Here is a 27,843-nt window from a genome sequence, read left to right as displayed (position 1 = left end):
TGATTTTTGAGCCAACACAGTGGACGAGGACTGGTAGGTACATGCATACCCTGGGTTGCATCCCCGGCATCCCTCTGAAGAAAGAAACAAAAAGGGACTTGTTGAAAGTTATAGACCCTTTCCCACAAGAAAGCATGTTGTTAAAAATCTTAGGTTCATTAACGGGTTTGTAGCCCCAGGAAGCCCCCAGAGCCAGGGCTGCAGTTCTCTCTTGGTCTTTGGATCTCCCCTGGGAAAGTTCCCATCCCTGTGCAGGAGTGACCGGGTACAGCCAGGAGCCACGGCTATTTGTGGGCAGCCCCGCCTTCCCCGCTGACACAGCACCCATGACAAGGTTCCTGTGGATGCGAGTTGGGTGAGGGACCTGCTTCTGGAATGGGGCGACTGAAACCCAGAGAAGTGAAGTTATTTGCTTGTCACAGTTTTAGGTGACTGAGTCAGGGCCGGACGCAGAGCAGACATGGCCCCAGAGTCACTGCACCCAGCTACTGTAGCAGCTTCACCTGGGTTCAGCCTTGTGTGCATTGTGGAGGGGTCCTGGGGACGAACCCAGGGTCTCACACGAGCTCGGCAGGCGCTCCACCACTGAGCCAGCTCCCATCCCTTTTTTATTTATCATTTTGGAGACAGTGTCTCACTGAGTTGCCCAGGCTGGGCTCCAGCTTACGGTCCTCCTGCTCAGCTTCCCAAGTAGCTGAGATTACAGGCACCACAGTTCCCACCCAGGTGTCAGTCTTTAAGATGGAAGCCAGGCCTGGTGGCACATGCTATAATCCCCCCACTCTGGGAGGCTGAGACAGCAGGGTCACAAGTTCAATCCCAGCCTGAGGAGCTCAATGACTTTGTGAGACTGTCTCGAAGAATAAAAAAATGTTAAGATTTCTGGAGTTGTCACTCATTGTGAAGGCCTTGGATTCAATCCCTAGCTCCGGAACCGGGGCGGCAGGGGAGAGAATCTAAGATCCAGTGCCCGATGGGTGGACACACTCATCTCTCTGTGAGATAAATGGGGTGTGAACCGCTTGGGGATTCTGATGGATAGGGCGAGGAGCCTGGCAGTCTCTTAAGTGCTGCAGAAACCAGCCTCCCCCGTAGATCCCCCGTACATCGCAACAGCCAGCTGCATGCAGGTGCGGTGGGCAAGGAGTCGGGCACCTGCCATGTGATCAGGCGACATCACAGGCTTCACAGGTGCTCGGCGGGGGCCTCAGGCCAGAAACCAGCGGAGCCCTGCACGCCTGTCAATCTTATTTGTTTAGTAAGTAGTAAGTAGCTAGCTACATTTATTGAAGATCATGGGACAGCAGCAGCAGAAACAGGCAGAGAGGTGAAGGGGAAAGAGCCATTTTTTATAATTTGGGAAGTGTTTGGGTGTTGCCTTCAGTTTGAAAAATGTTGCATGCATTGTCTCATTAAAATAAACTGTGAAGCTGGGCACGGTGGCGCACACCTGTAATCCCAGCACTTGGGAGGCTGAGGCAGGAGGATCACTGTGAGTTTGAAACCAACCTGGGCTGCACAGTGAATTCCAGGGCAGTCTGAACTACATAGTGAGACCCTATCTCAACCCCCCCCCAATTAAATAAACTGTGAACATTATTCTGAGGGGAAAGGATCATCTCTTTCTGTACCCAGTGAAGAAGTCATCAGGTGCTGTAAAAAATTTTTGTCAAAATTCTCATTTTGCTCTGCACTGCTGAACACGGGGTCTTTATATTATGGATTGAGTATGAGAAAACATTGTGATCTCCAAGCTTGAAAATAAAACAAAATGGATGTAGATAAAAGATGGCCATTTTCTCTGCACATTTACCTGAATCTTTTGATTTTAAATTATACAAATTTGCCAGGCTAGGTGGCGCACACCTCTAATCTCAGCACTGTGAGAGGCTGAGGCAGGATTGCAGGTTCAAGCCTAGCCTGGGCAATTTAGCAACTGAGTGAGACCCTGTCTCAAAATAAAAAAGAGTCAGGGATAGAGTTCAGAGTGAGTTTAATCCCCAGTACCCAAAAAACAAAAAGAAAAAAAAAGAAAAGGAAAGGAAAATTTCCTGTAACTGTCATCCAGTGTGACATGTAAGCATTTTATCAGCCCCTGCCAGTCTCTTGCTTGCTCTGGTGGCCGAAAGTGTTTCTGTCCACAGGTACCAGCATCGTCTGGCATGGGCTGCAGATCTCCTGCGCAGACAGGGCCAGGATGAGAGCACTGTGCGCCGAGTCCTCGAGGAGTACACAAGGCCACTTGAGCATCCAGGTGGAGAGAGCAGTGCAGAGGGACAACCTCCGGCCAGGCTCACAGCAGGGACCGGGGGACTTCTGGGGATGGATGGAGCCTCTGGAACCACAAAGGAGACGGGAGAGTCCAGGTTGAAGACCCTCGGGGAGCACACAGGAGAGGACCCAGCTCCTGCATCCCAGGTCCCTGGCTGTGCACAGGATGCGCTCAGCCTGCAGTGTGGACTTCTGCCTCTGGACAGCAACCTCCATGCCAGAGGGGCGGAGCCAGGGCCAGAGTTTGTGCTGGTGGAGGAGGGGGTGAGCGGCAGGAGTGAGGAGGAGAACACCTCGGCAACGGAAGAGGTAAAGAGCAGAAAGGTCTGTCCCTTTGTCACTGCTGTACTTTTGTGTGATTGACAAACAGGAAGTGTTTCAGTTTTTTATAAAACTTATTACAGTAAAAGACACATCACCACTAATCCCCCTCCAGACGTTTGGAGCACACTGATCCCGTCGCTCTTGTCACCTTCTGAAGCAGTTCTGGAGGTCCTCTTTCCTGAGTGTCTTTACTTGTGCTGTTGGCTCTCTCAGTGTCCTGAAACATTTCGAAGCATTTGCCTTTCATGATCACTTTGGCCTCGGGGGAGAGTCCACACCGCCAGGTCCGCGAATAAGGTGGATGAGGACACCAAAATGTTTCTGTGCGCCTGCCTTTCCGTTGGATGGCCCTCGGCAGTAGCATCCGTCATATTTTCATAGACATGAACGGGGTCTCCCAGAGCTGCTGCACAGTGGCAGGAACAGTGGGAAAAGTGTGTCCGAAGCGATGGGAGTGTTTTGGGTGGAATTAACGGCAGCGAGTCTTTGATTGTGATAAACTTTTCAAATATACACATTTCCCAAGTGTTTTGATCACATCTCTTGTATCCTAGGGAAAGCACAGCGTATAGGGTTCAGCGTGCCCTGTGTCCCCAGGACAAGGTGCTACTCTGAGTCGCTGCCTACAGCAGGCCTGTTGGGGCCCTTTCCACAGCTGGGCCCATGAGACTCAGGAACAGGTGGGCTAGAGGTGCCCCTCAGGGCCAGCAGTGTGGGTGCCCTCTCCACTATAGGTGGGGCAGGGCTGGGGGATTGTGATAGCATCGACTTCCTCGAGCTCATAGGCTAAAGCAAGACCGATAATTAAAGAATAACTATGGCCTTGACCATAGAGCAAGAAAGAATGACACTCATGAAGTCTTGTTCACAGCAGACGCAACTGCAAGGAAAATGCGTGGGGAAAAAGGAAATAAACTGTTAATAGGAAAAATTAAAACTTCTTTCCCCACATAAGTTATAAAAAAAATTAGTGTTTTGCAGTATTCATTCAACAGCAAGTGAACCTTGGGAGTTTATAAGAAAGTGGTTTTGGGGTTTTTTGCGGGTTGGGGTTGTTTCTGAGACCAGGCCTTGCTTTGTAGTTCAGGCTGGCCTTCAACTGTGGTGATCCTCCTGCCTCAGCCTCCCAGGTGCTGGGTTTGCGGGCCTGTACCACCACACCAGGCAAAAGTGTTCGTTTTTAGGTGCAGTCTCTTCCATGGGGCTTGTAGTGCATCTGTGTATTCTATTGTGTTTGATTTTATTTCTCTCTCTTCAGTTGGTGCAAAGGAAGAGATTAATATGCAGAAGAAACCCCTACAGGATCTTTGAGTATCTGCAGCTCAGCCTGGAAGAGGTACGTTTTCCTGTAAGGATTCATTTCCGTCGTGGTATTTCAGCTCCAGGAGGTGCAGCACTGCCTTCTGTGTATATGAACCTACCTCGCCCTGCAGCCGAGTCACTGGATGAGCAGTCAAGTGCTGAAAGCCCGCAGGCAGCATCCGCAGAAGCCACCTAAATTTCACCCCGGCACACGAGAGGCCCTGGCTCCATCCCCAGCACGATAAGAAAGCCTGCCTTCTGGGGAGTGGTTCTGGGTCATTCCCATTGCGGGGGCTTGGCTCATCCTAGCACTTCCTCTCTCGACAGGATTTCACGGTGGCTGACTAGATTCTCACTCATTTCTTCTAACTTGTTTTTTTGGGAGGACCTTGCGCTTGCGAAGCAGGCGGCGGCACCACTGAGCTAAATCCCCAGCCCATTTCCTCTAATTTTTAATAACCATATAGCTCGCACACCATCATTTCATCCACTTGAGGTATACACGCCAAGGCCAGTGATGTAGTGCCGTGTGCCTGTCGCCCCAGCAACTCAGCTGAGGCAGGAGGATCTCAAGTCGGAGGCCAGCCTGGGCAACTTCCTGAGACTCTCTCAGTAATGAGACGTAAAGTTGAGAAATAAAAAATGTACCTTCAGTGTTTTTCAGTCTGCTGTCACGTCACTTAGGTGGCAGGTTTCTTTTCTTCAGTGTGGTGGCTGCACCTCAGCCGAGGCCCCTTCACTACGACGCCTGGTACTGAGTACTGCTACTCAGACCTGCAGGGCTCCCGCCCGGGCGTGCCGTGCTGTGCCGCACCTTTCCTGCTTATGTCCGCACCATGCACAGCAAGCTCCTTCTGCCTTCGAAGGCAGTGCCCTCCTCTTCTCCAGGGCCAGGCACTCAGAGGTCCTGGGATGGGAGTTGGGGCTGTGTACCCCATCTCCCAGCCCGGGCTCCATTCCTTGCAGAAAGGCAAGGAGAGGCGTTTGGCCATGTTGACTGCATTTCACAGGGGGACTGTTTACTGTGAAACATGGCAGCTTCTGGCCACGATGGACTAGTCCAGTTTAACTCAAGTTGAATGCAGCTCCGAATTCTGTTTCTCAGTTGTACCAGCCACATTTCCAGTCCTGAGCAGCCACACGTGGCCCTGTGGCTGCTGGGAGGGACGGCACACACGTGGAGTCCTCCGCTTCCCAACCACACAGGAGGGTGGGCCGTGGGTCCTGTCTCTGCGCATATGGCCTCTTCTTCCTGCAGAGTGGGGCCATTAGACACCTGGGCAGGGGACAGCACTACGGAAGAGGCCCGTCCTACCCTGTGCCTGGTGGCTGCAGCCAGACCCCCAAAGCAGAAGCCATGTAATTGGTTACGAAGTTAATCTCATGTCTTCTAAAATACTTTTTAGGTTGCAAAAAGAATGCCAGGGCTCGGGGTACAACTCAGCATAGCACACGGGCATGGGTGAAGTCCTGGGCTCCATCCCCGGCCAGAAACAAACAGCATTAAATAAAAAGTGACCCCTTTGCACTAGGAGCTCCCACCCTGTCACTGTCTCGAGCCTGTGACCTGGACGGGTCAGGCTGCTGCTACGTGGCTTCGGATGGTACCAGAGCAGCAGCTTTTCAGTGGTGATCAGAAAGCTCCTTTTAGCTGCACATAATGTTAGAGCAACTTCATCTGACAATGCTGTCCCCAGCGAAATGTGTTGTGTCATGAAGTCCGCAGCAACAGTTTCCATAATGGGAAACCACGCATGTGTCTGGTTTGATGATGGTTTAAAGACACTAATTTATATTTGACAGGAAGGGAACAGGGCTGTACAGTGATTTCTTGAGAATGCGGCTAATTTGTAATGGACATTTTCTGCCTGCTCCATTTTTAGGCTTTCTTCCTGGTCTACGCACTGGGGTGTCTGAGTATCTACTACAAGAAGGTAAGATGTTTTGTGTCATTGCAGCCCCCCTGCAATTTCCCTGATGCTAAAAGCAGGTTGATTAATTTCTATATTGCTTCTGTTTGGTTTTGTGTTTTGAGACAAGGTCTCATATGTAGTTCAGGCTGACCTTGAACTCATGGCAGTCCTGCTTCCACCTGCTGAGTGCTGGGATCACAGCCAGCACACCCGGCTATTCCATATTGCTTTAATACAGATATGTTTACTTCTACTGAATAAAATAGGAATTGAAGTTTTTTTTTTCTCTTGTTGACTTTAGGTTCTGAACTGGGGCTGTTCAGGCAAAAGCCAGCTTTAACCTTTTTAGGCTGAATTTCACTCTTGTAGACCAGAAAAAGTACAGTATCTTATACACACACCAGGAAACCTGTGTCCAAATAACTGAATTAACAGAGCTAGGCATGGTGGCACATACCTGAAATCCCAGCTCCTCGGAAGGCTTACACAGGAAGATCCCAGACTCAGCAATCCTGCACAACTTAGCAAGACTTTTCCTAAAGAAATTAAAGGGGTTGGGTGGTACAGCACTTGCCTAGCATGTGTGAGGCCCCAGATTCAGTCCCCAGCACTGCAAAAAAAATAAAAATAAAATACAAGTCACAAGTGTTTAACAGGCCGCGTCAGACACATGACCCGTGCTGTTTGGTAGCCGCCTCCACTTGCTAAGCATGGCCCAGAGAACGTGACTCGTCCAAGGCTGCGTGCTCCTCTGCTTAGTCTCCTGCATCCTGTGAGCTTTCCTACCGCGGCTGCCACGTGCGGACGGAAGACAGCCACACAGATGGCGCCTGCGGCCAGGGACAGAGTTGGAGGGAGGCTGCACCACACACATGCTGTGCCTTTGGAGTTTCAAACTGTGTAACTAATACCTGTGCAGCATAAGTCGGGTAAAATAGAAAGCAGAACGGTAAAGAGGACAGAAGGAGTATTTTGTCTGGGTCTTACATGTGCCTGATTTTATCATCTAGTTGTGATATCTTCCTCTCTTGTCACTGTCTCTGTCTCTGTCTCTCTTTCTGTCAGTACTGGAGATTGACCCCAGGGCCTTTCACACTCTAGACAAGTGCTCTACCACTAAGCTATGTACCCAGCCTTTGTATTTTATTTTGAGGCAGGGTCTTACTGTGTAGCCCATGATCTCCTTAAACTTGCAATCCTCCTGCCTCAGCCTCCTACATAGCTAAGAATACAGCTGTGGGCTACCACGCCTGTGAACATTTCATCTCCTATTTTACTTACATGAATATTCAGTGGTTTGGAAGCACATTTGGTGGGAGTGACTCGTTTTCCCCCGTGGTGGTCACTCTTAGCTCCCTGACCCCCTTTTATGGTCAGCTGGGTTCTTCCAGATGCTGCAGCTGAGCAGAGTCCTGAACATCTGGAGTTGCCTGGCTCTCCAGCCTCCTCTTCATTAGAGGAGGCAAAGCTCATGTGTGTGGAGTTTTCATATAAGGAGCACAAGAGAAGGAAAGGAAACACAGCCGTGTGCTCAGGCTTATTTCTGGTAGGTTTTGCTGCCGTTTGCTGGGAATGGAGCTGGGCTGCATCTGTGGGTTCAAACCTTCTGCCTAGACGCACCGAGCCCATCCACATTGCAAAGAGTGCTGAGGTCGGTTCTTTGAGCCCTGGAGGGCGCTCCCCTTGCCCAGTCCCACGATTCACCATGTTCTGGTTTCTGGGAGGGACTCTGCCCCAGCCATCCCGTTCCATCACCTCTGAGCAGTCGGATTATTACATTGTTCCAGCAGGCAGCCATTCTATTAATGCCAAAGACTGAGATGAAGCACCTTCAGTTGTTGTTGTTTTTTTTCTGGTTTCGGGGATCAAGCTCGGGACCTTGTGCTTGGCACCACTGAGCTAAATCCCTGGCCCACCTTCAGGTTTTTAATGAACATTTTATTTACACATATTTTTTTCATTTTATTTTTAAACCTTTGCAGGATTGGGGCTTGACCCCAGGGCCTCATGCAAGCTCTATACCCTGCCCTTTATTTCATTTTATTTCTTTTAATTTTGAGACAGACAAAAATCCCACTGAGTTGCCTAGGCTAGCCTCAAATTTGCAATCCTCCTGCCTCAGCCTCCTCTAGAGCTGAGATTACTGGCATGCAACACCATATGCACCTATTCCTTTTCTGAATGTGGCCTGGCATACAGTAGCTGCTCACTAAAGGGCTTGGGAAATGTTTAACCACTGCCTTCTGCTTTGGGGGTTACACCAGAGCCTGAGGCCCAAGCTACTTTCTAACCAGGGGTATCCTTCCTGACCCTCTCCCTGGCTCTTCTCCATGCCAGATATTGCCTTCCCTTTCTTTCTCCTTCTCTGGTGCTGGGATGGAACCCAGAGCCTGTTCATGCCAAGCACCTGATCTACCACTGAGCTGCTACCCCAGCCTCAAAATCTGCCTTTCTGCCTCCCCTGTAGCCCCAGTGTCCTGAGAGAATGGAGTGGATGCCTCAGATGGGGGTCATGTGAATCGTTTTCTATTTTTTGGTGGCCACGTTAAAATTTAAAAAGAAAAACAGCCGGGCGTGTTGGCGCACACCTGTAATCCCAGCACTCAGGAGGCTGAGGCAGGAGGATCACTGTGAGTTCGACACCAGCCTGGGCTACATAGTGAGTTCTAGGTCAGTCTCAACTGCATAGTGAGACCCTGTCTCAAAAAAAAAAAAAAAAAAAAAATTAAAAAGAAAAAACACAGGTGAGCCTGGTGTAGTACACATGCCTATAATCCCAGCAGTAGGAGGCTGAGGCAGGAAAATTGCCACAAGATCAAGGCCAATCTGGACTACACAGTGAGACTGCCTAAAAAAAAATAAAAATGAAAAAAAAATAAACAAGAAAAACTACTTGATTAATGTCTAAAAAGCAGGTGAAATTACTTTTAGTAATAATGTTACGTAGTTCATTGAGCCCATCATACCCATGGTTTAGGCGACATATCCTGCCCAGTTGGACTGGTGCGTGTTTTACACTCAGCCCCTCTCTGGTGGATGAGGGTGGTGGCCGCCACATTGGACAGTGTGGTCTGGGTGCCCCAGGAGGGCCGTGCATTTGTCCCCGCTGCTGCTGCTGCTCCTGCTGCTGCTGAAGCTCCACACCACACAAGGGCATGGAATGGAGTGTGCATAAAAACTGTGTCTTCTTTTTACATAATTTAGGAACCCCTGACGATCGTGAAGCTCTGGAAAGCATTCACAGCAATTCAGCCCACATTCAGGACGACCTATGGGGCCTACCACTACTTCCGGAGCAAGGGCTGGGTGCCCAAGACGGGGCTCAAGTATGGGACAGATCTGTGTGAGTAACCCTCTGTGCACTGGGTGCAGGGTGACAGGGCAACCAGGGAGAGCAGTGGATGTGCTGGTGCTGATCTTCCCTGGCTTAGATAGGAATCTCGGATACTTGAGCACTCTGGGAAGCTGAGGCAGGAAGATCACAAGCTTGAGCCCAGCCTCACCAACTTAGAGAGGACCTGTCTCAAAGACATTTTTAAAAGGACTGAGGGTATAACGCTGTGTAAAAGCCCTGGGTTCAGTCCTAGTACTGAAAACAAAACAAAAAAAGAAAGAAAGAAATCCATTTAGTGAGTCTAGAGAACAGAGTCGGGAGCCTGGGGGAGAAGCCACAGGCCCAGACCAGGCTTTCACTCCTGTTTGCGTCGTGACCGTGGGAGAGTGACAGTGGGACTCTCAGAGCTGTCCATGACACACAGCCCACTGAGGCACATGCACAGTGAGGCGCTAGGCATGCAGAAAGGTTCCCACCGCTGCCCTAGAAAGAGTCCCGATCCCTGGGATTGCGGTCAGTCCCACACTGTGAGCCTCAGTGGCCTCATCTGCCAGGGGAGCATAACCGTGCAGGGGCGCCCTGGCCACGGCTGTCACCCGTGGGCCCTGCTGTGTGTGGGCGCCATCCTGCCGCAGTCCTGATCTCAGTCCTCGAAACTGGGGTGTGATGCTGTGTGCCGGGTACTCTGCTCCTCACGCTTCTGAGAGGGAAGGGTCACCAGTCCGGGATCATTTTCAAGGGTTGTAGGAAGCCGGATCCTGGTTCAGCACTCACAATTCAGGAAGCCAAACACAAAACAATAAAAAAGGAATTTCAGGAACTGCACATCCTGAGATGGATAAAGAAGAGCCAGGTGCCATGGTGTTACACCTGTAATCCTAATACTCAGGAGGGTAAGGCAAGAAGATCTTAGGCTCAAGCCTGGCTACCCTGGGCAAACATAGCAAGACCTTGTCTCAAAAAATATTGTCATGAAACAGGAAAGAGACAGATGATGATTGTGTACAGGGCACTAAGCAGGCCACACCCCTGGAACTCTGTATTTATATTCAGGCCAGAGATGGGAAGCTGCACGAAGAAAAAGCCTTGTCTAGAAATAAACTGCTCCAGTCTAGGGTGCAAGCCTTCAGGAGCCCTGGGTTCAGGCTTCAGTATAGCAAAATGCAAATAAATAGATAAATGAGCAACAGACCCCCTTGCAGGGCAATTGGAAGGACAGATGGATGGACCAATGGGTGGATGGTGGGTTTTTTTTTTTTAAAGGAAAAGAGTGCTCATTTCTCTGCTCCCAGTTGAGACATAGTGCCTGCTGCTGGTCGCTTTCCTAATTCATGTGGGACATCGCATGTGGCCTAGGACAGGAAGAATGGCTTCCCACCTCTACTTCTTTTGTTTGTTTGTTTGTTTTTCTCATTGAGTTTATTGGTACATTTTAGGTATACAGTACAGTTACATTCATCATTGGGATCTTGTACCTCTACATGACAGGTCTTGGTTCTCATTTCTTCCCCTTATCCCTGCCCTCCCTTCACCCCCTCCTCCACTTCTTTCCAGCAGGCAGCCCCCCCACTGCTTCCTAACAGCAGTATTCTAATTCTGAGGGCCAGTGTCCTCATAGGCCCCAGCTATTCTGCAGGCTGAGGCAGGAGGATCTTAAGTCTGTTTATCACCTGGCCAACTTAAGTGACACCCTGTTTCAAAATTAAAAATAAAAAGGACTGGGTTATACTTCCTTGGTTGAGTGCTTGCCTAGCATGTACAAGGTCCTGGTTTCCATCCCCAGTATATAAAAAGAAGGAAAAAACAACAACCAAAAGACCAACCTTGACACCCTAAATTAAGCCCAGATCAGGCTTTCTTAATAGTTGTTTTCTTACTGCAGTAAGGACTCACTGTAAATGGGCATTATGAAAGTTACACCTTATCTGGAGACTCTTCTCTTGAATACACCTTGTCACATTTCATTACTGGAGCAGTACTGCAATGGTGATGTGATTGTCATTGGATTTGGGGCCACCTCTATACTCCAGTACCTCTGCCAAGACCCTCTTTCCCAAGTAAGGTCACATTTGTAGGTCCCAGGAATCAGGACATGATCATACGTTGGACATTTTTTATTTAAAGTGGTTCTTCTACCCGCTTATTTTTCATGATATTGACTCTTTTGGAAGTGCAGTGTAGGACTCCTCATCCTATAAGGCTGACTGTCCCTTCATCAACTTTTGGCACATATAGATGATGCATGTACTTACTCTGTGTCTTAATTACTTTTCTAATTGATGTGACAAAACACCTGGCACTCAAAGTTAAAGGAGAGGTTTATTTTGGCTCACAGTCTGTAGAGGTTTCAGTCCATAGCCAGCTGCCTCCAAGACCAGGTGACACGGCAAAGGGGCATCGCAGAGGAGAAACAGTGCATGGCATGGCAGGTATGAGGCAGTGGCAGCATCAGCCTTCCTTTCTCTCTTAGTCCCATCCAGACTGCCCACCTTTTGGTGGATGTGCTCACACCTAGGATGGGCCTCTCCATTATATACACACAGAATAGTCCAAAACCAATTAGTGCACCAATCCAGTACCACACACCCTTAATCCACATTCATGCACTGTAGCTCCAGTCACCCCCGAAAAGCCCTACCTATGGCCACCTGAGGCTTTGGGGGGACACCTGGACACAACTCATAATACTGTAACTTCAGGAGGGACATGACATAGAGTAGTCCCTTGGCTGAGTGACCACTGTCAGATGTCTGCTGTAAAGTTACATTTTCCCCTTTGCAGTTAACACGTACTCTGTAGCAGGGTGCTATGAATAGCTGGCTCCCTGGTCAGCCGATGGACATCTGACTGAATTGTGGCGTTGTTTCTCCTGGTCCCTTCACCGCTGTGTGAGCTTTCATTTGTAAGGAGGAGCGAGCTTTCTCACCTCATTCCTTTCTACTGTGGTGATGGGATGGAGCCCAGACATCGTGTGTGCCACGTAAGGGCTCAGCCACCAAGCTGCACTCCTAGTCCCATTCTTCCCCGCCCTCAGCCCCATTCTTTCAGACCAGAAACTTAAGTACCGGATCTAACTCAGGACCTTGTGCTTGCCAGGCAGGCACGGCGCCACTGAGCCACATCCCCGGCCCTATTTTTTAAATTTAAATTTAAAATATTTTGGAGAGTGAGGCACTGAGGCTAGAACCAAAGGCCCTGTCCGGCATACTCTCAGCTCCCAGACCTCATGGTCAAATGCCCAGTATATCTCTGTTTTCTGAAGCTTTCATCTTGTAGAGGGGTGGGAGTTTGGTGAAGCAGTTTCATCTTTCCCTGGGAGTTCTTGTGATCATGACATTGAGCACTTACTTGACCGGGCATTGTGCCAATACTTAGCCTTTTCTCTCTCATGTTACATAGGGATGGATGTGGTCACACAGTCATGGTACTGGTGAGGGGTGATTGGGCTCCCTCTGAGGCCAGGATCATGCTCTGAACTTCCTGTTTATTTATTTGGCAGCACGGGATTGAACCCATGACCTTCACTCTGAACTACATCCCCAGCCCATTTTTGTTTTGTTTTTCTTGAGACAGGTCTCACCAAGTTGCCCAGGTAGGGCTTGAATTTGCCATCCTCCCCCGACAGCCACTGTACCTGACTTTGTCGTCATTTTAGAATTTTGGAAGAAGTTAACAACTTGGAGTGGCAGTGACTGGGCAGGAAAGCAAACCCCAAAGTCCACCTTTAACCTGGCCATCTCTCTCCACCAGCCCGATTTCAGGAAGTTGAGAATTGTTTGCATGAACAGTATTTGCACAGTTATTACAGCTTGTGCCACAGGGACTTTGAGCTGATTTGCTGGGTACTTTAAATGCAACTTAAATGGGAAACACAGGAATGAAAAGGAAATGTGACCATGGGAAACAGACTAGCAGCACAGGAGGAGGTGAGGGCTTGCCACCCTGTTATGAGCTCCATGCTGCCTTCATGAGCCCGAGGAGGACGTGACCAGCTATATGACTGATCTGGCCAAAAAGGGAAATTCTTTCGGTTTGTTGAGGCAAATGAAACTCTTCCTTGAATCTGCCTGCATTGGATTTAGCACAGGGGACCTGTGCAGCGGTGATAGTGATTCCCATGGCCAGAGTCCCTTGTCAACATTCAGGTTCAGGGGTCAGGAGTGGTGGGCATCAACTCCAAACCGTGCTTCCGGACCACGGGCCACTTTCTGTGGGCCTGGTCTCTAGCACACAGCTTCCAAGATCACCTTCCTGAAGGGTCAACATAGTACCCACCCCCCACCCTGTCTGGCTGCATGGGAGTCAGAGTTGTGGTCTGGCCAAGTGCCCAGAGGGAAGGAGAGGTAAGCAGCTCGCCAGTGTGTCAGTCAGTGCTCCCTAGAGGAAGAGATATAAAGTGAGATATGTAACTATATCAGCATTTACAAGGTGGGCCTACAGTGGCCGCCACAGAGTCAGGTGTGGAAGAGAGCAAATAGGCTGAGTGCTGTAGAGCCGAAGGATCCCATCAGAGATGGAAGATGAGCTCGCTGCACAGTCCCATGACAGTCGGTATCAGGAAGCCCAGAGATGATGTCCAAGGCAAAGACAGGGACTGGCGCTCCTCCAAGAAATAGCAGCAAGCTTTCCTTCCCCTTTTATTCCATTTGGACACTAAGCTTATTGGCGGGAGCCACTCCCAGAACCATGCTGATCCAATCAGCTGGACTTTCTTACTCAAGTCAACAGGATAGTTAACTGTCAGAGCGATCTCTCCCCCAGGGCAGAGGGTACCCTGCAGAAGCCCTAGCCCCAGTCCCCTTGCTGATACATCTTGATCCTAAAGATTGAATTGACCCCACCCCACCTCTGCCTGCCCGTGCCCCAAGAGCAGGATCCATGCACTCCTGGCTGGAGGGGTGGTTATAATGTCTTTTGTTTATTTTTTTGTGACAGGGTCTCACTCTGTAGCCCAGGCTGGCCTTGAGCTCACAGTGATCCTCTTGCTTTAGCCCTTGAGTGCTGGGGTTACAGGCGTGCATCACCACACCTGATTTTTTTTGTTTTTTAATACCACTGGACTTTGAATTTCTTAAACCTATTCAGGAGACTGAACTTCTTAGAATAGGCTCTCCTCTTACCTCTGGCCCCAACACCTGGCTAGGGTAACTACCCAGACACTCTGAAGTCGCTTGATTTGAAATGAACTACAGCGTAGGCAGTGTGAACATCACACTCTTGATGAAATCTCACGCTCTTACTGCGGGTGGGGTAGGGTAAGAGGCCGACAGGAGTCACCGGTGCCTGAGGAGCTTATTAGTAGTAGAGTGAGATGCTAGGATTGGTCTCCCACACTGGAGTTAAAAATCACTGCACTTGACTTTGGGATTGGTATGGGAGGGAGGGGTGAGGGTCTTAGCAGCAGATTTTCTGTATTAATTATACCTCATTGCGGTGGGGGTGGGCGGGTATTACAGATTTTTAAATGGGCCACAAGGTATATTGCCAGGCTCACATGCAGATAATCGGATGATCGAATCCCTTTGGAGAAGGAAAAAAAAGTCAGGTTGTAAAGTGCACCTGTGATCTGAGTGGTTATACCTTTTCTTTTCTTCTTTGCAGTGCTGTATCGGAAAGGCCCTCCATTTTACCATGCAAGGTTTGGAGCACTTATTAAATAAATTAATAGATTAAAAGATACAAGGAAATCTCTGGCTTCCAATTCAGTTTTCAGCACCATAGAGACAGTTAAAAGCTGTGTCCCTCCTGGTCCTGATGGGAATCAATGTTAAATGTCTGTGCTTGGCTCAGGGCGCAGCGCGTAGCTGTGAAGCCCAACTTCCATCCCCAGCACCACAAAAATAGGAAGAAAAGTCCATGCCTCGAACTAACACTGTTACTGTCTAGAGAGAATAGGGTGTAGGTGATGGCAGGGCGTGTTTTTATGTTAATTATGGGGTTACTCTGTGTGGTGATTGTTTATCTTGACATCGGTGAGTATTAGCATCTCAAAAGCTGAGTGGATTTATAGCTTTCATATCGGGAAAATCATTTATGTTCTTTTCCTGTGAGTGTCAAATCAGCCTAAACATTTTTTCTTTGCCGTGGATTTTCATTAGTGTTTTCTCAGCTGCAACATGGGGCATTTGGGATCCAATGCGGGTTCACTCCTCACCTTGTGCTCAAAGCAGGTTGGTGTTTTGCAGCTATTCTGTCATCGTGGAGCTCGTGGATAAGGGCTTTGCAGGCCCGCTCCGCAGACCTTTCACTTGGAAGTCACTGGCTACCCTCAGCAGAGTTTCCGGCAACGTCTCCAAGGTAACCCACAGCAGCCTGGCATTCCAGTGCCACAGAAACAGCACAATTATTTTTTTATGTAGTAGAATCCAAAAAGTCACTATTAGAAGCTTCACGATGTTTCTGCCAGTGAAATCCTGGAAGATTCGGTCTCTTGCACTCCTCCTTTACTGAGCTGGAAGTTGTCCTCTTGTCCCGCTCTGCTTTGGTGCCTGTGCACTCTCACCTATGGGCACATGGCCCCAGGTCCTGTGGCATCTAATGTGTGTCACCTTCCTTCCCAGCTGGCACTGTTCATGGGCTGCTTCCTGTTACAGTTGTGTCACCACTCACACATTCCCAAAGGAATCAAAACATTGGTGGCACAATTGTCTTTCTCAGTTTGCAGATACCTTGCAAGAGAAAGGAAGGGATTAAAATGAGCTGCTCAGCACTTGGCCATCCTGTCATCCCACCCTAAGAGACGCCAGGTGACAAACCAGGCCGTGGCCCGTCTGGCCTCCAGTACTCTTTCAGCAAAGATAGAGAAGTTTCATATTACACTAGGACAGTCACCAGCTGCAGCTTTGGGCGAGAGCACCTGTTTGGCCTTCAGCAGGTCCATCCCTAGCTCCCCTTCAGCCGCTGTGTTTGCTGACTGACACCCCGTGGGAACCTGCCCCGCCGTCTCGCTGGCAGCCTGGGTGGGTGGGAAGCTGAGGTGTGCAGTGCAGTAGAGGTCTGCACTGCTTGTAGTCAGCATCCGCCTCACTGCACCTTTGGCCCTGGCCACGATCACTGACTGGCAGCTCCTTAGTGATCAAGCCAAGCGCTAGTTCCAGGTTCCCAGGGAAGCCTGACACGTTCTGGAGGTGTCTGCACCAGCATCTGCAGGTCACAGCAGGAGGCATTGGGGATGGGTGGGCCCCCGGCTCACCGCCTGTGTTCTGCTGTCACTGTGGCGTATGGAAATGGCCTTTTCCTCCTCAACAGGAACTTATGCTGTGCTACTTGATTAAACCCTCCACCATGACAGATGAAGACATGGAGTCCCCAGAATGTCTGAGGAGAATTAAGGTCCAGGTGGGTCCCTTGTGGTTACACTCATGTGTCCCGAAGGCCTGAGTCCTCTGTGTCCTCTGGAGCATGCGGTGCCACAAAGTGCAAAGGTCTTTTCCGGTGACAACTGTTCTCTCAGGTCCTCCCCGCTTGAACACTTTCTGGTGCTGGGAATGGAAGCCAGGGCCTCCCCATGCTGAGTCAATGCATGGCTGAGGCCAGTTCAGTCTTCACAAGCTTTGCATGCCAGGAATCCCAGCCACTGGGAGGCTGACGAAGGAGGGTCAGGAGTTTGAAGCCAGCTGGATGAGACCTGGGCTCAAAATTAACCCATGTATGCCGAAGATGGACATACCTTTTGAATTTTTGCATGAAATTTGTATGTGTTACCTAGAAAGTTCAAGGAACAAGAACGTGAAGAGAACACATTTCATTATGATCCATTGTCATGGGCATTCCAGAAACGAATCACTGGGCACTGGAGGGTTAGAAGGTCTGGGATGCAATAAAAGGTTCAGTGCAAGGCCTGGGTTCAGCCTCAGCTCCCTCCAAAGCACAGCTGCGCAGCACTGATGGTGGATTCGGTTGGCATGGGAGGGTTCCACCGTCCCAGGGCTTCCTGCCCCAGGAATGGCAGTGGTGCCAGCTCATTACCCCAACAGCTGTTTGTGAAGCAGAGCCGTGGTGCCAGTGCTTGGCAAATTCTCCCGCTTCTGTGTTGGTTATGCAGTCACCTCTGTTTTCTTGGTTCCAGGAGGTGATTCTCAGTCGGTGGGTGTCTTCCCGAGAGAGAAGCGACCAAGACGAGCTGTAGCAACCCACACTCGGGCCTCTCGTGCCACCAACAGCAGGGTACAGGGCGAGGTAGAAAGTCATTCCGCTGGGATCACCCATCCATAGTTTGAAAGGGCACAATGATCTCAGCACCAGAAAACTGGTTGTATTGTAAAAGATAAAGCTACAGCAGTCAGCGATAGGACTCAAAAGTATGTGAGCTTAGCCCACACAAGGCCCTGGACTCCATCCTGACACTGAAACAGTAAAAGATGAGAAGAGAAAGGCCTGTGCTGGGGCTACAGATTCTGTCCTCGAGCCGGTCACAGACCTCTGACTGAGCGGAGCTTTCTGCCCCTGTCCTCACCCAGATGTCAGATGTGGCCACTTGACCCCTCTGAGGACTGCCCTTCACCAAAGGAGGTCTGCTCTCAAGTTTACCTGGAGATGGGAGTGCACTCTGCAGTGTATGAAACGCCATTGTACACAGGTATCTCTTGCTACCCACCTCTAATCTGCTCCACAGAGGGCATCAGAACAGATTCAGGGACCACCGGACTCCGCCGTGTTCCCATTACTTCAAATGGAAGAGGCATGAGCACGTCTCAGCTTTTCCAAAGACTTCAGCCGTTGAGGCGACACAGAGTTATATTGTTTCAGAGGTAGCTTCAGTCTGTGACTGCTTTTATTGTGAGATCAAATATCCTTGATATATTAACAGCAATTTTGATAAGTGTGGACTCTACATTAAGGGTGCTGGAATTCACATCTGCCATCTGCCATGTACAAGGGTGGCCTGGGAAGCCTGCAGTACAGCTCCTCGTCATCTCATCTGGAAACTTCAGGGTCACATTTCGGGTGCTAGAGATCCCACGTGAAGAAATGGCAAACGGGAGCCAGCGGAACACGGAAGTGTCTTTGGGACATAGTATGTCCACAGAAATAATGGCTGGCATTTTCGTTATTTTGGAGCTCCGCATAACATGTGACTTGGGACACCTAGTGCGGTTCTCAACTCTGTCCCTACCCAGGGAGAAAGATATAAACATTACCAAAATAGTGGCATATATTTGTGGTCTGTGTCGAAAGAACTCATGGGTGTTAGGTGTCTTTCTTACTGTCCCCAAGGCAGTGATATGCATCAGAGGCAGGGTATAGGCACGTCAGGGTAACCAGCCTGTCCAGGCAGAGTTAGTTACAGTTAGCAGGGACATAGTTAAAAATCTGTTATGTTTTGTTTTGTTTTGTTGTTTTCCTTCGGGCTCTGAACTCCCTATTTATTTATTTAACAGTGCTGGGGCTTGAATGCAGGATCTTCCCACTGAGCAACATCCCCAGCCCTTTTTCTTTCTTATCCCAAGACAAAGTCTCACCAGGTGGTCCAGACTGGGCCTGACTTTGCAATCCTCCTGCCTCTGTCTTCATTTTAGAATTGTGGAAGCTGAAGTGGGAAGAAGTTAGTAACGCAGAGCAGCAGAGATTGGGCAGGAAAGCAAACCATCTCCTGCCACCAGTCCCAGGAGGTTGCGGGTGCTGTACAGAACCACTGTGAAAATAGAGTCAAGGTGAAATAGAAACTCAGTGTTGTTTTAATTTGCATTTCTCAAATTACTTCTTCATCTGAGAAATGTCTGTTCATTTCAGATGTCCATTTTTGGATTGTCTTTAAATTAGGGGGGAGTCTTTTTTTTTTTTCAGTTCCTAATATGTTCTAGATATTAGTCCTTTGAGAAACACCTGGTAAAATATTTTTCCCCTTTTATGGGTTACATTTTCACTCTGTTGGTTGTTTCTTTTGCTGTACAAAAGCTTTTTAGTAAGATGAAAACCCAGTTGTCAATGCTTTGTGATATTTTCTGTGGGGAAATATAATGGGGGTTTTGTTCATAAAGTCTCTGCCTACACCTGTGTCTTCAAGAGTTTTACCTATTCTTATCTTCCATCAGATTCAGTGTTCTTGTTTTAATATTTAGATCTCTGATCCATTTCAATTTCAGTTTAGTGCATTATGAGAGATATGGATCTAGATTGAATCTTTGGCATGTGGAAAGCCAGTTTTCCTAGTACCATTTATTAAAGAGGCTGTCTTTCTTCCTGTGAAGGTGTTTGGCCACTTTGTCAAAGATCAGGTAGTTGAGTATGGTTAGAGTTGTTTCTGCATCTTCTATTCTGTTCCATTGATCCTCCTGTCCTCCCCCCCCCACCAGTACCATGCTGTTTTTATCACAGTTGTTTTGTAGCATAATTTCAAGTCAGAGATTGTGATGCCCTCTGCCTTGCCTTTGTTGCCCAGAATAAGTTTTGCTATTCTAGGTGTTTTCTGGTTCCAAATGAATTTTAGGATTGCTTTCTCTAATTCTGTGATGTATGCAATTGGTATTTCGGTTGGAATTGCAAAAAATTTAGATAACAGTTTTGAAAGTGTGGCCATTTCCACTATGTTGGTTTTTCCTAAGAACAAGGGATATCTTTCTGTTTTCTGATACCCTCTTCAATCTCCTTTTCAGAGTACCATAGTTTTCAGTGTAAAGGTCTTTCACTTCCTCATTACATTGGTGCCTATGTACTTCTCTTTTTTTGATGCTACCATCAAAAAGATGATTGAAAGATGTGGTTTCTCTAATTTCTCTTTCAGTGAGTGTTTGTTATTTGTGTACAGGAATGAGATTGGTTTTTAAATGTTGGCTTTGCATCCAGCTGTGCTACCAAATTTGGTTATCAAATCTAGATGTCTTTGGGCGGAGTTTTGAGGTCTTCTATGTAGAGCATCATGTCATCCACAAATAACGTTAATTTAACTTCTTCCTTCCTATCCTTATTCCTTTTATTTCTCTCTCTCATATAATTGCTCTGGCTAATGTTTCTAGAACTACAGTGAATAAGAGTGGTTGGTGATAGTGAACATCCTTGTCTTGTTCTTGTTTCTAGAGTGAAAGCTTTCCGTTTTTGATCATTCAGTATAACACTGGCTATTGGTTTGACCTAGATGGCCTTTTTTTTTTATTTTTGGGTACCAGGGATCAAACTCAGGTCCTTGTGCTTGCGAGGAGCCACTGAGCTAAATCCCCAGCCCAACCTAGATAGCTTTTATCAGATTGAGATTATCTATTTTAATTGCTTGTAGGGTTTTTATCATGAATGGATGTTGGACTTTGTCATGTTCCTTGTCTGTGTCTATTGAGATGATCATGTGGATTTTGTCCTTGCCTCTGTTAATATAGTGTATTAGATTTATTGATTTGCATATGTTGAACCACTCCTACATCCCTGGGATGAATCCTACCTGGTCATGGTGTATGATCTTCTTGATGATTTTCTGCATTCTGTTTGACAGTACCTTATTGAGGATGTTTTCATCTCTGTTTGTTAGGGATATTGGCCTATAGTTCTAATTCTTTGGTTGGATCCTTCTCTGGTTTTAGTATGAGGATAATAATTGCTTCCAGGAATGAGTTTAGGGCTATTGATTCCCTTTGAATTTCATGAAAGAGTTTGAGGCATAGTGGCATTAGATCTTCTCTAAAATTGTAGAATTCAGCAGAGAAATTGTCAGGACCCTGGCTTTGTTTGTTTTAAATTACTTCTTCAGTTTCACTGACTGATACTGGGTTATTTAGAATTGTTTCTCTCTCTCCCTCTCTCTCTCTCTCTCTCTCTCTCTCTCTCTCTCTCTCTCACATTGAGTTTATTGGTACATTTAGGTATACAGTGCAGTTACATTCATCATTGGGATCTTGTATATTTAGAATTTTTATGTCTTCTTGATTTAGAAATTTGTGGTAGTGTCTAATTCACACTGTGTCTCTGCTGTAGACAACAGAGCCAGATAGAGACCTACTATTTAGAAAGTCATGGTGTAATTGGACTTTTTTTTTTTTTGTACTGGAGATTGAATTTGGGACCTTCACGTTCAAGGCAGGGGGCAGCACCACTAAGCTAAATCCCCTGCCCCTGGACTTATTATTTTTATTTTTATTGAGTTTATTGGTACATTTTAGGTATACAGTACAGTTACATTCATTATTGGGATCCTGTACCTTTACATGACAGGTTTTGGTTCTCATTTTTTCCCCTTGTCCCTGCCCTCTCTTCATCCCCTCCTCCCCTCCCCATTTGCAAACACTTTATTTCCATTTCCCTCGACTATTTTATAAAAGCACCAGGAGAGTCCTCCTTTTCCAAGGAAAAAATTTTACATTATGAGCACAAAAATTGATGTCGGAGAACTGCACGAGGAAATGAACACAATTTGATGGCTTCCCAAGCACTCGGGTGTCTTAGCACCATGGAGCACCAGGAGAGACAACAGAAAACACGATTGTAGTCATTCAGTGGTGTCCAGATTTTGTGCAAAGACTATACTACCGTGTCAGGGAAGCAAGCACAGGCAGTGTCTGTGATTGGTATCTGTATGTGAGAATCCTAAGGGAATGTGTGCAGGTCTTTATGTGCTCATAAGCACTGTTGTACTAAAAGACATATTTTGGAAGATGTGATCCCTTCATCAACACAATCTGAGACTAGCGTCTTCTCTCCACCACCCCCATCCTGCTCACTGCCGCCCAGCACAGCTAAGCCTAAGATGGGGGACTGTCAGAAGCTCTCCTCCATTGGAGGAGTCCAGGGGGCACCCCCACAAACATGGCTCCTTGGGGTGACCTTGCTGAGGAGTCACCTGACTGCCACAGAGCACTGAGCACAGACATCACATTTGACACAGGGAAGAAAACGAGCAGCCTTAGGGACTTGACAGGCTGCACCGACGAGCATAAGTCGTGGGGAAGGAATCTGGAGTTCTGAAACAGGCCATGCTTTGAGAGGCCACATGGGGAAAGGCTGAGTTGGCAGACTAGGAACACCAGGCATTCGTGGAGCGGAAAATGCCGATAAGAAATCTGAGCGTTGAGTGGGTAGAGCCGGAGGGAAGGCCAGGGCAGCGTCGTAGGAATGACAGCACAGCGGAGCCTTGTTTGTCGTGTGGATCATGGAAGGAGACACTGGACAGTGTGTATCTGAAGTGCTGTACAGTTCTCTGACTCGAGTCACTGTGAAGTCACACGATAATGAGTGCTCCTGTTGTCCTTGGGCAGTGTGAGGGAGAGAAGCTGGGTGTGTATGGGAGGGGACCGCTGAGCAGACCCCAGTGCAAGTGGGCATTTACCACCTTCTGGGTGAACCGATTGCAGAGGGAAGGACAGCAAGAACGATGCGTCTGTGTCTTGGCTCCAGCACAAGCATAATCACACGAGTCTCAGGGTTCGGATGTCGTGCACACAACATCATGTGTGTCCGGGGCTGAGCAGTTCACGTCTAGCCTTTCATTTCTCCAGCACATTTCTGCCATCATTGGCTTCATCCCCACCCGCATCACTTTTGTAAATTCTCAGGATTGTAAGGTACCACTCGATGTTAGCACATACAGACACGGTACTTACAGTGCCAGGATTTCAGAATCTGTCTTGGGAAAAGTGAGTAGAAGACAACTTGGTCTTTAAAGTGAAGAAACAGGAAGCCCAGACATGCTGCATGACAGACACCAAGCCGTCATTACTGGGAAACGGTCCACAGCAGGGGGATCTGTCTCTCTTCACCCTGTGATGAAACGAGAGTCACGCTCAGCTTTCTTGTTCAGCAGCTTTCTATCTTGGTGGTAAGAAAGGGAGTTCTGCGTATTATAAAGCCGTGAAGCTACACAAAGTGCAAACTCTACCGCCCTAAGGAGGCTCACCGTGAGGAGCAGCTGATGCACAGGTTCACGCGACGGTGCCAACAGGAGCACAGGGCTGCTGCGCAGCTCACGCACCTTCGGCAGGAAAAGAAGGTTTTGTAGCAAAACAGAATTTTCAGAGTAAAACAATCTGAGGAAAGACAAAGACTTCCAGGATGTTCTCGATTGAGAAGCACATAGTTCTGCTATGCAGATGAAAGTAGCAAAACTATGTGGGGCTGAAATGTCACTTCCCTGAGAAGATGTATAGGAACTAGTAGGGTATGAAATTATCGCACCCTAATAAATATAGTTTGAGGGCTGATTCAGGCAGTCAGAGCAAGTCATTTAATTCAGGAAATAGATGAAAGGCTAAAATTCATCGATAATTTTTATGAAACAAGTTTGTCCTATTTCACGAGTCTCAAAATTAAAAGAGTAAAGACCCTAAGGAGAAAAAGCCCTCTGCGCTGAAGAGAACACAGTCGTCGGGGTGGAGTGGACAGGGAGAGCAGGACGTCCCTCTGAGGGCTCAGAAACCTCACTTGTGAGTCCAGTGTGGCCCTTCCCTGCCCTGCCGGGACCCTGCCAGCCCACTGATTGCACAGCTGTGGAGAATGAAGTCCCTTCCCCAGGCAGATGTGGGGGGAATTCTGTGCACCAGAGGAGGACCAGCATGTTTTATAAGAAACTGTCTTTAGAGCCTCTCAGGGCCGTGACTTCTGTGTCTTTAGAAAGGTGACAAGATCCCCGGTGAGCCAGACATTGTGTTATCCCCAATGCAACACTTCAGCTCTTAATTTTACTTTATTCTCCCCTGCATAACAGGAATCTGGGGACAGCTGTGCTTGAAACTTCTGAGTTTTCTTGACACATCTGTGAGGGATTAGGACGTTGCATTGATACAGACAACACCACATTGTGTCATTTTAATGATTTTATCAAATTTGTCCGATCCCATCCAGGCTTTGCCCTGCCCCTGCTCTAGGGTCAGGATTCGGGATGGCTCTCAGGAGCTGCCAGTTCCTCTCCCTATAGCAGGGATGGCAAGCCTTTTAGAGATTTCCGTGTTAATACACAGCCGGCTGCAGCACACATGCCGTAGGTTCACCACCACTTCCCTGTAGTGTGAGACACATAGCGTTGTCCCTGGGCCCATTCTCACGGAGAACACCTGGTTTCTGGGCAGTATTGAACATGTATTTCATGATTTCCAAACAGTTTTGTATCTCAAGTACTGCATAAATTTTAGAAGTGAATTTTAAGAGAAATGGACTGAAAAATGATAAAATAGAGGCAGATGTGGAGGTGAGTTTGAGGTCACAGGCAAGTTGAATGCCTAAAGTTGAGGCAGAGCCCAAGCCAGACTTCACTCCATGGGGCAGCTGAAAGGTGAGCCCTCACCCTCATTGCTGGAGGTCGGGAGAGGCCCGCCTGCACTCTCTCTGAAAGACACAGTATAAGATTAGGTAATTCTCTGGTCTGTATTCGAAGTTATGTAAATGATAAAAAAAAAAAAAGCCTGTGGTAAATTGAGACCCTATCACCAGTAGGCAAAAGAAAATATGAACATTTTAGGTAGACCCACTGGTATTTCAGGCAATAGGGTTAGAAGACACTACATCCAAGCAATTTATTATCAATACAGTAAAAGTTATTCTTAAAAATGGCACGCTAGGACTATGTGGACACAGGCTTTGTAGGAGAAAAAAAGGCTAGATTTATTCTGTTTGGATGTAGGCTGAAATTGTGAATGATATCAGCAGCTGGCTGGGAGAGAAAGTAAGTTGTAATAGGTTTTCAGGATGGGGCTATAATCCTATGGTATCTGGAGCAGGTTTAGGATTGAGGGTCCAAGGACAGTCCACACCAGCATGCAAAAAAATACTAGATTCTTCTGCACATTTTCTGTATGGCCACCTGTTCTGTTTACTGAGAGTAGCATGGCCTTTTTGTTCTTTGTGGAGTGCTACATGTTTGCTCAGATCTCACTTGGGTCAGGCATGGTAGTTACAACAGATGAAATGGATGAAAACTTCAGTTATGTACCTAGGTAAGTAGAAACTTAAAAGGAACCAACTAGAATTACAGAACAGAAAATCTAACACCCATAATGTATAATTTCACATGGACAGCCCTAGGAAGATTAGAAACAGAAGAAGTGAGCTATAACAAACTTCTAAACAAATGCATAGAAGTCTAAACTCAAGCTAAAATGGAAAGATTTAAAGGTTTTTAAAAAAGGAATTAGCACAAGTATTTGTATAAGCCTTCTAATGTATTGTTATTCTGATATGTTTTCTTATATTCTGATATATTGATATATTGTGTATATCAAAATATACAATGAATATACAATATACAGTTCTGATATATCACAAACATTGCAGAAGATACTAGAAGTAACAAACAGCCTTATTATTTCTAATGGTAATATAGTACATCATCCAAAAATCTCAAGAAACTGTAAAACAAAACTCTTAACACCTAGAAATACTGCAGGGAGGTTGCTAACGAAGGGAAAATCTGAATAAGGGTTGCCCTGATGGAGATGTGTTATCACAGGTTCAACATGAGACAATGAAAGTATATTACTGTCAGACAACGCAATCCAGAAGAAAATGAAACTATCTTAAAAGTCAAAACAAAAATCTTTTATTCCCTAGACTTACACATCCAGTACAGGTAATTTTTGACGATAAAAGTGAAATGTTTTTCGGATATATGAAGGCTGGGAGTATTGATCACCATCAGGTACAAAATAAGCCAGGAGTGCTTCGGCCTGCCAAATGGGAGCGGGAGACGCGAGAGGGTGGCGGCTGTGAACTCCGGCTCTAGCCTCCCACTTTTTGACTGCCCGACCTGGGCAGGTAAATCCACACCTGGTTTACATCGGGACATAGTCAAAGGAGACAATCTAACTGAGTCTTGCTCTTGGGTCCACGCTGGTTTACGACAAGCATTTGAAGAGAGTTTTCCTGATAGATCTCAACTGTGCACATGGCACTTTCTTAGGTCACTTTTGGTCGGAACCTCACAAGCCTCAGCAAGTTCCCATGGACTCCACGGTCTCGTTTGGGGCATCCACAAGGACATATACTGTGTGAGAAGCCTCAGACGCAGCCATCAGCTGTGAAAGGAGGCAAGAAGATGGTTGGAGAAGATGATGAACTCAGGGGCTTACTGGGGCTTCTGGAGGAGGAAACCGAGCTTGATAACCTGACAGAGTTTAACACTGCCCACAACGAGCGGATTTCTACCCTTACCACTGAGGAGGGAGATGTGGACATTCAAAGAGGAAGTGGGAGGACTCACGGGTGACTTTCAGTGAGGGTAATGAGATCATCAATCCAGAGGTTGGTCACTTCCGGAACATGGCGCAAACTGCAGGGTCCCAGTCAAGAAGACTCGGGTGGAAGGCCCTGGCTCCCTGGGCCTGGAGGCATCAGGAAAGCAGGCGCATACCGAACTTTGCCTTCGGAGGAAGACTGTACGGGGGCCTGCCCCTCACGCACAGTGAAGCAGGCTCCCAGCCATATGGCATCCTCCACGGGACTCATTGGCGTCTTGCCCATGCCATACCTGAACCTCGCCCCTGATGTGGACTTGACTCCTGTCATGCCATCAGCAGTGAACATGAACCCCACACCAAACCCTGCAGTCTATAACCCTGAAGCCATTCATGAACCCAAGAAGAAGAAGTATGTAAAAGAGGCTTGGCCAGGCAAGAAGCCCACACCTTCCTTACTGATTTGATATTTTTGGCCATGGAAAAGGGTGGGATTGGGTGGGAGTGGGGTAGAAGGGTGACCAGGGAGCTAAGGTACTAGAGAGAAAAGCTTTGCACATGTGGCAGTAACGTCTGGCAGAATGTCTCCCGAGGTACTGACCGTGGATGTTAGACTGGGGTGGGCTGAAATACCCGCGAAGCTACCTTCACAACACTGCTGGGGTGGAGAAGGGCTTTGTAGGTTGTTTTAACTAGACCGCTCTGGCTCTTTCCCAGCCTTCCGTTGCCTCCTTCATCCTCCTCCCTCTCCCTAGTATTTTTATGAGATGTCACATAGCCCAGGTGGAGTCCAAAGCCATAGAGGTGGCAGTAGTCTCACCAGTCCTGGGGATCCGGCAGCCTCATTAACATTTACTATCCTTGTAAACCCCAAGTAGCAAGAGGGTTGCCATGGATCCCAGATTGATCAAAAAGGGTTGGCATTCTAAAGTCAGGCTATAGTTTAAACTAAAAAATGTTTTCTTGATTCAGTGTTTTTTGTTTTTTATTTGTTTGTTTGGTTGGTTGGTTTTTTGTTTGGTACCGGGGATCAAACTTGGGACCTTGAACTTGGCAGGCAGGTGCGGCACCCCGAGCTACATCCCCAGTCCGAGTCAGTGGTTTTGAGGTAACTGTAGTTAGGCTTTTCTTTTGTCCTTTCTGTTGGAATGATAGCATTTTGATTTCCCTTTGTCTATGACCAGTGCAGGTTTGTAGTTTTTAACTTTCAGAATTGTTTAACTTCACCTGTTTTCCTGTCAAACCTGAGCTCTCCACTTGCCTCAATTTCTCAATTAGCTCCAGGGTACTGTGCTCTATTCGCTAAGGCATGGCTTACCTTTTTCAGGCAGCTTTTTTTAGGATAGGACCAATTAGGGCAATTCAAATTAAAAAGAAAATATTTTCCTTAGCAAGCAATTAATGTCTCTCAGAGGACATTTTTACGTGTTGGTTTGGAGGCTCTTCCCCCTCTGTTGAGAGCTCTGCTTCCTTAGGGTTCTGAGAGTAGACCTGGCTGACAAACAGGAGACCAAGTTAGGAAATGTTGATAAGAGCTTTGTAGAGAGATGTGTACTTTCGTGTACTAGGGCTTTTCAGGCTTTATGTGTAGCTTTTTACCAGTAGCCTTTATTAC

General features: G+C 47.6%; 1 protein-coding gene and 1 pseudogene across 2 annotated transcripts in view; both read left to right on the top strand.

The window, feature by feature from the left end:
- Nucleotides 1-18,864, top strand: part of Tsen2 (tRNA splicing endonuclease subunit 2) — a 29,726-nt gene extending 10,862 nt beyond the window's left edge. Inside the window, exons 5-12 of one of the 2 annotated variants that reach the window (XM_010631530.3) lie at nucleotides 2,145-2,580; nucleotides 3,854-3,931; nucleotides 5,781-5,831; nucleotides 9,015-9,153; nucleotides 14,746-14,782; nucleotides 15,330-15,441; nucleotides 16,393-16,482; nucleotides 17,604-18,864. In XM_010631530.3, the coding sequence (XP_010629832.1) occupies nucleotides 2,145-2,580; nucleotides 3,854-3,931; nucleotides 5,781-5,831; nucleotides 9,015-9,153; nucleotides 14,746-14,782; nucleotides 15,330-15,441; nucleotides 16,393-16,482; nucleotides 17,604-17,624 (964 nt within the window). In that variant the 3' untranslated portion in view covers nucleotides 17,625-18,864. Of the gene's footprint in view, nucleotides 1-2,144; nucleotides 2,581-3,853; nucleotides 3,932-5,780; nucleotides 5,832-9,014; nucleotides 9,154-14,745; nucleotides 14,783-15,329; nucleotides 15,442-16,392; nucleotides 16,483-17,212 lie in introns of both variants that reach the window. The other variant, XM_010631524.2, reaches the window with a different exon arrangement.
- Nucleotides 18,865-25,800: 6,936 nt separating this feature from the next.
- Nucleotides 25,801-27,232, top strand: LOC104867307 (annotated as a pseudogene).
- The last annotated feature ends 611 nt before the right edge of the window (nucleotides 27,233-27,843 follow it).

This window comes from Fukomys damarensis, unplaced genomic scaffold (genome assembly GCF_012274545.1).
Source record: "Fukomys damarensis isolate Sample0158 unplaced genomic scaffold, DMR_v1.0_HiC HiC_scaffold_37, whole genome shotgun sequence".
NCBI classification, from domain to species: Eukaryota; Metazoa; Chordata; class Mammalia; order Rodentia; family Bathyergidae; genus Fukomys; species Fukomys damarensis.
Note: the sequence above shows the minus strand (reverse complement) of the source record. Positions and strands in the feature narration are given on the sequence as shown.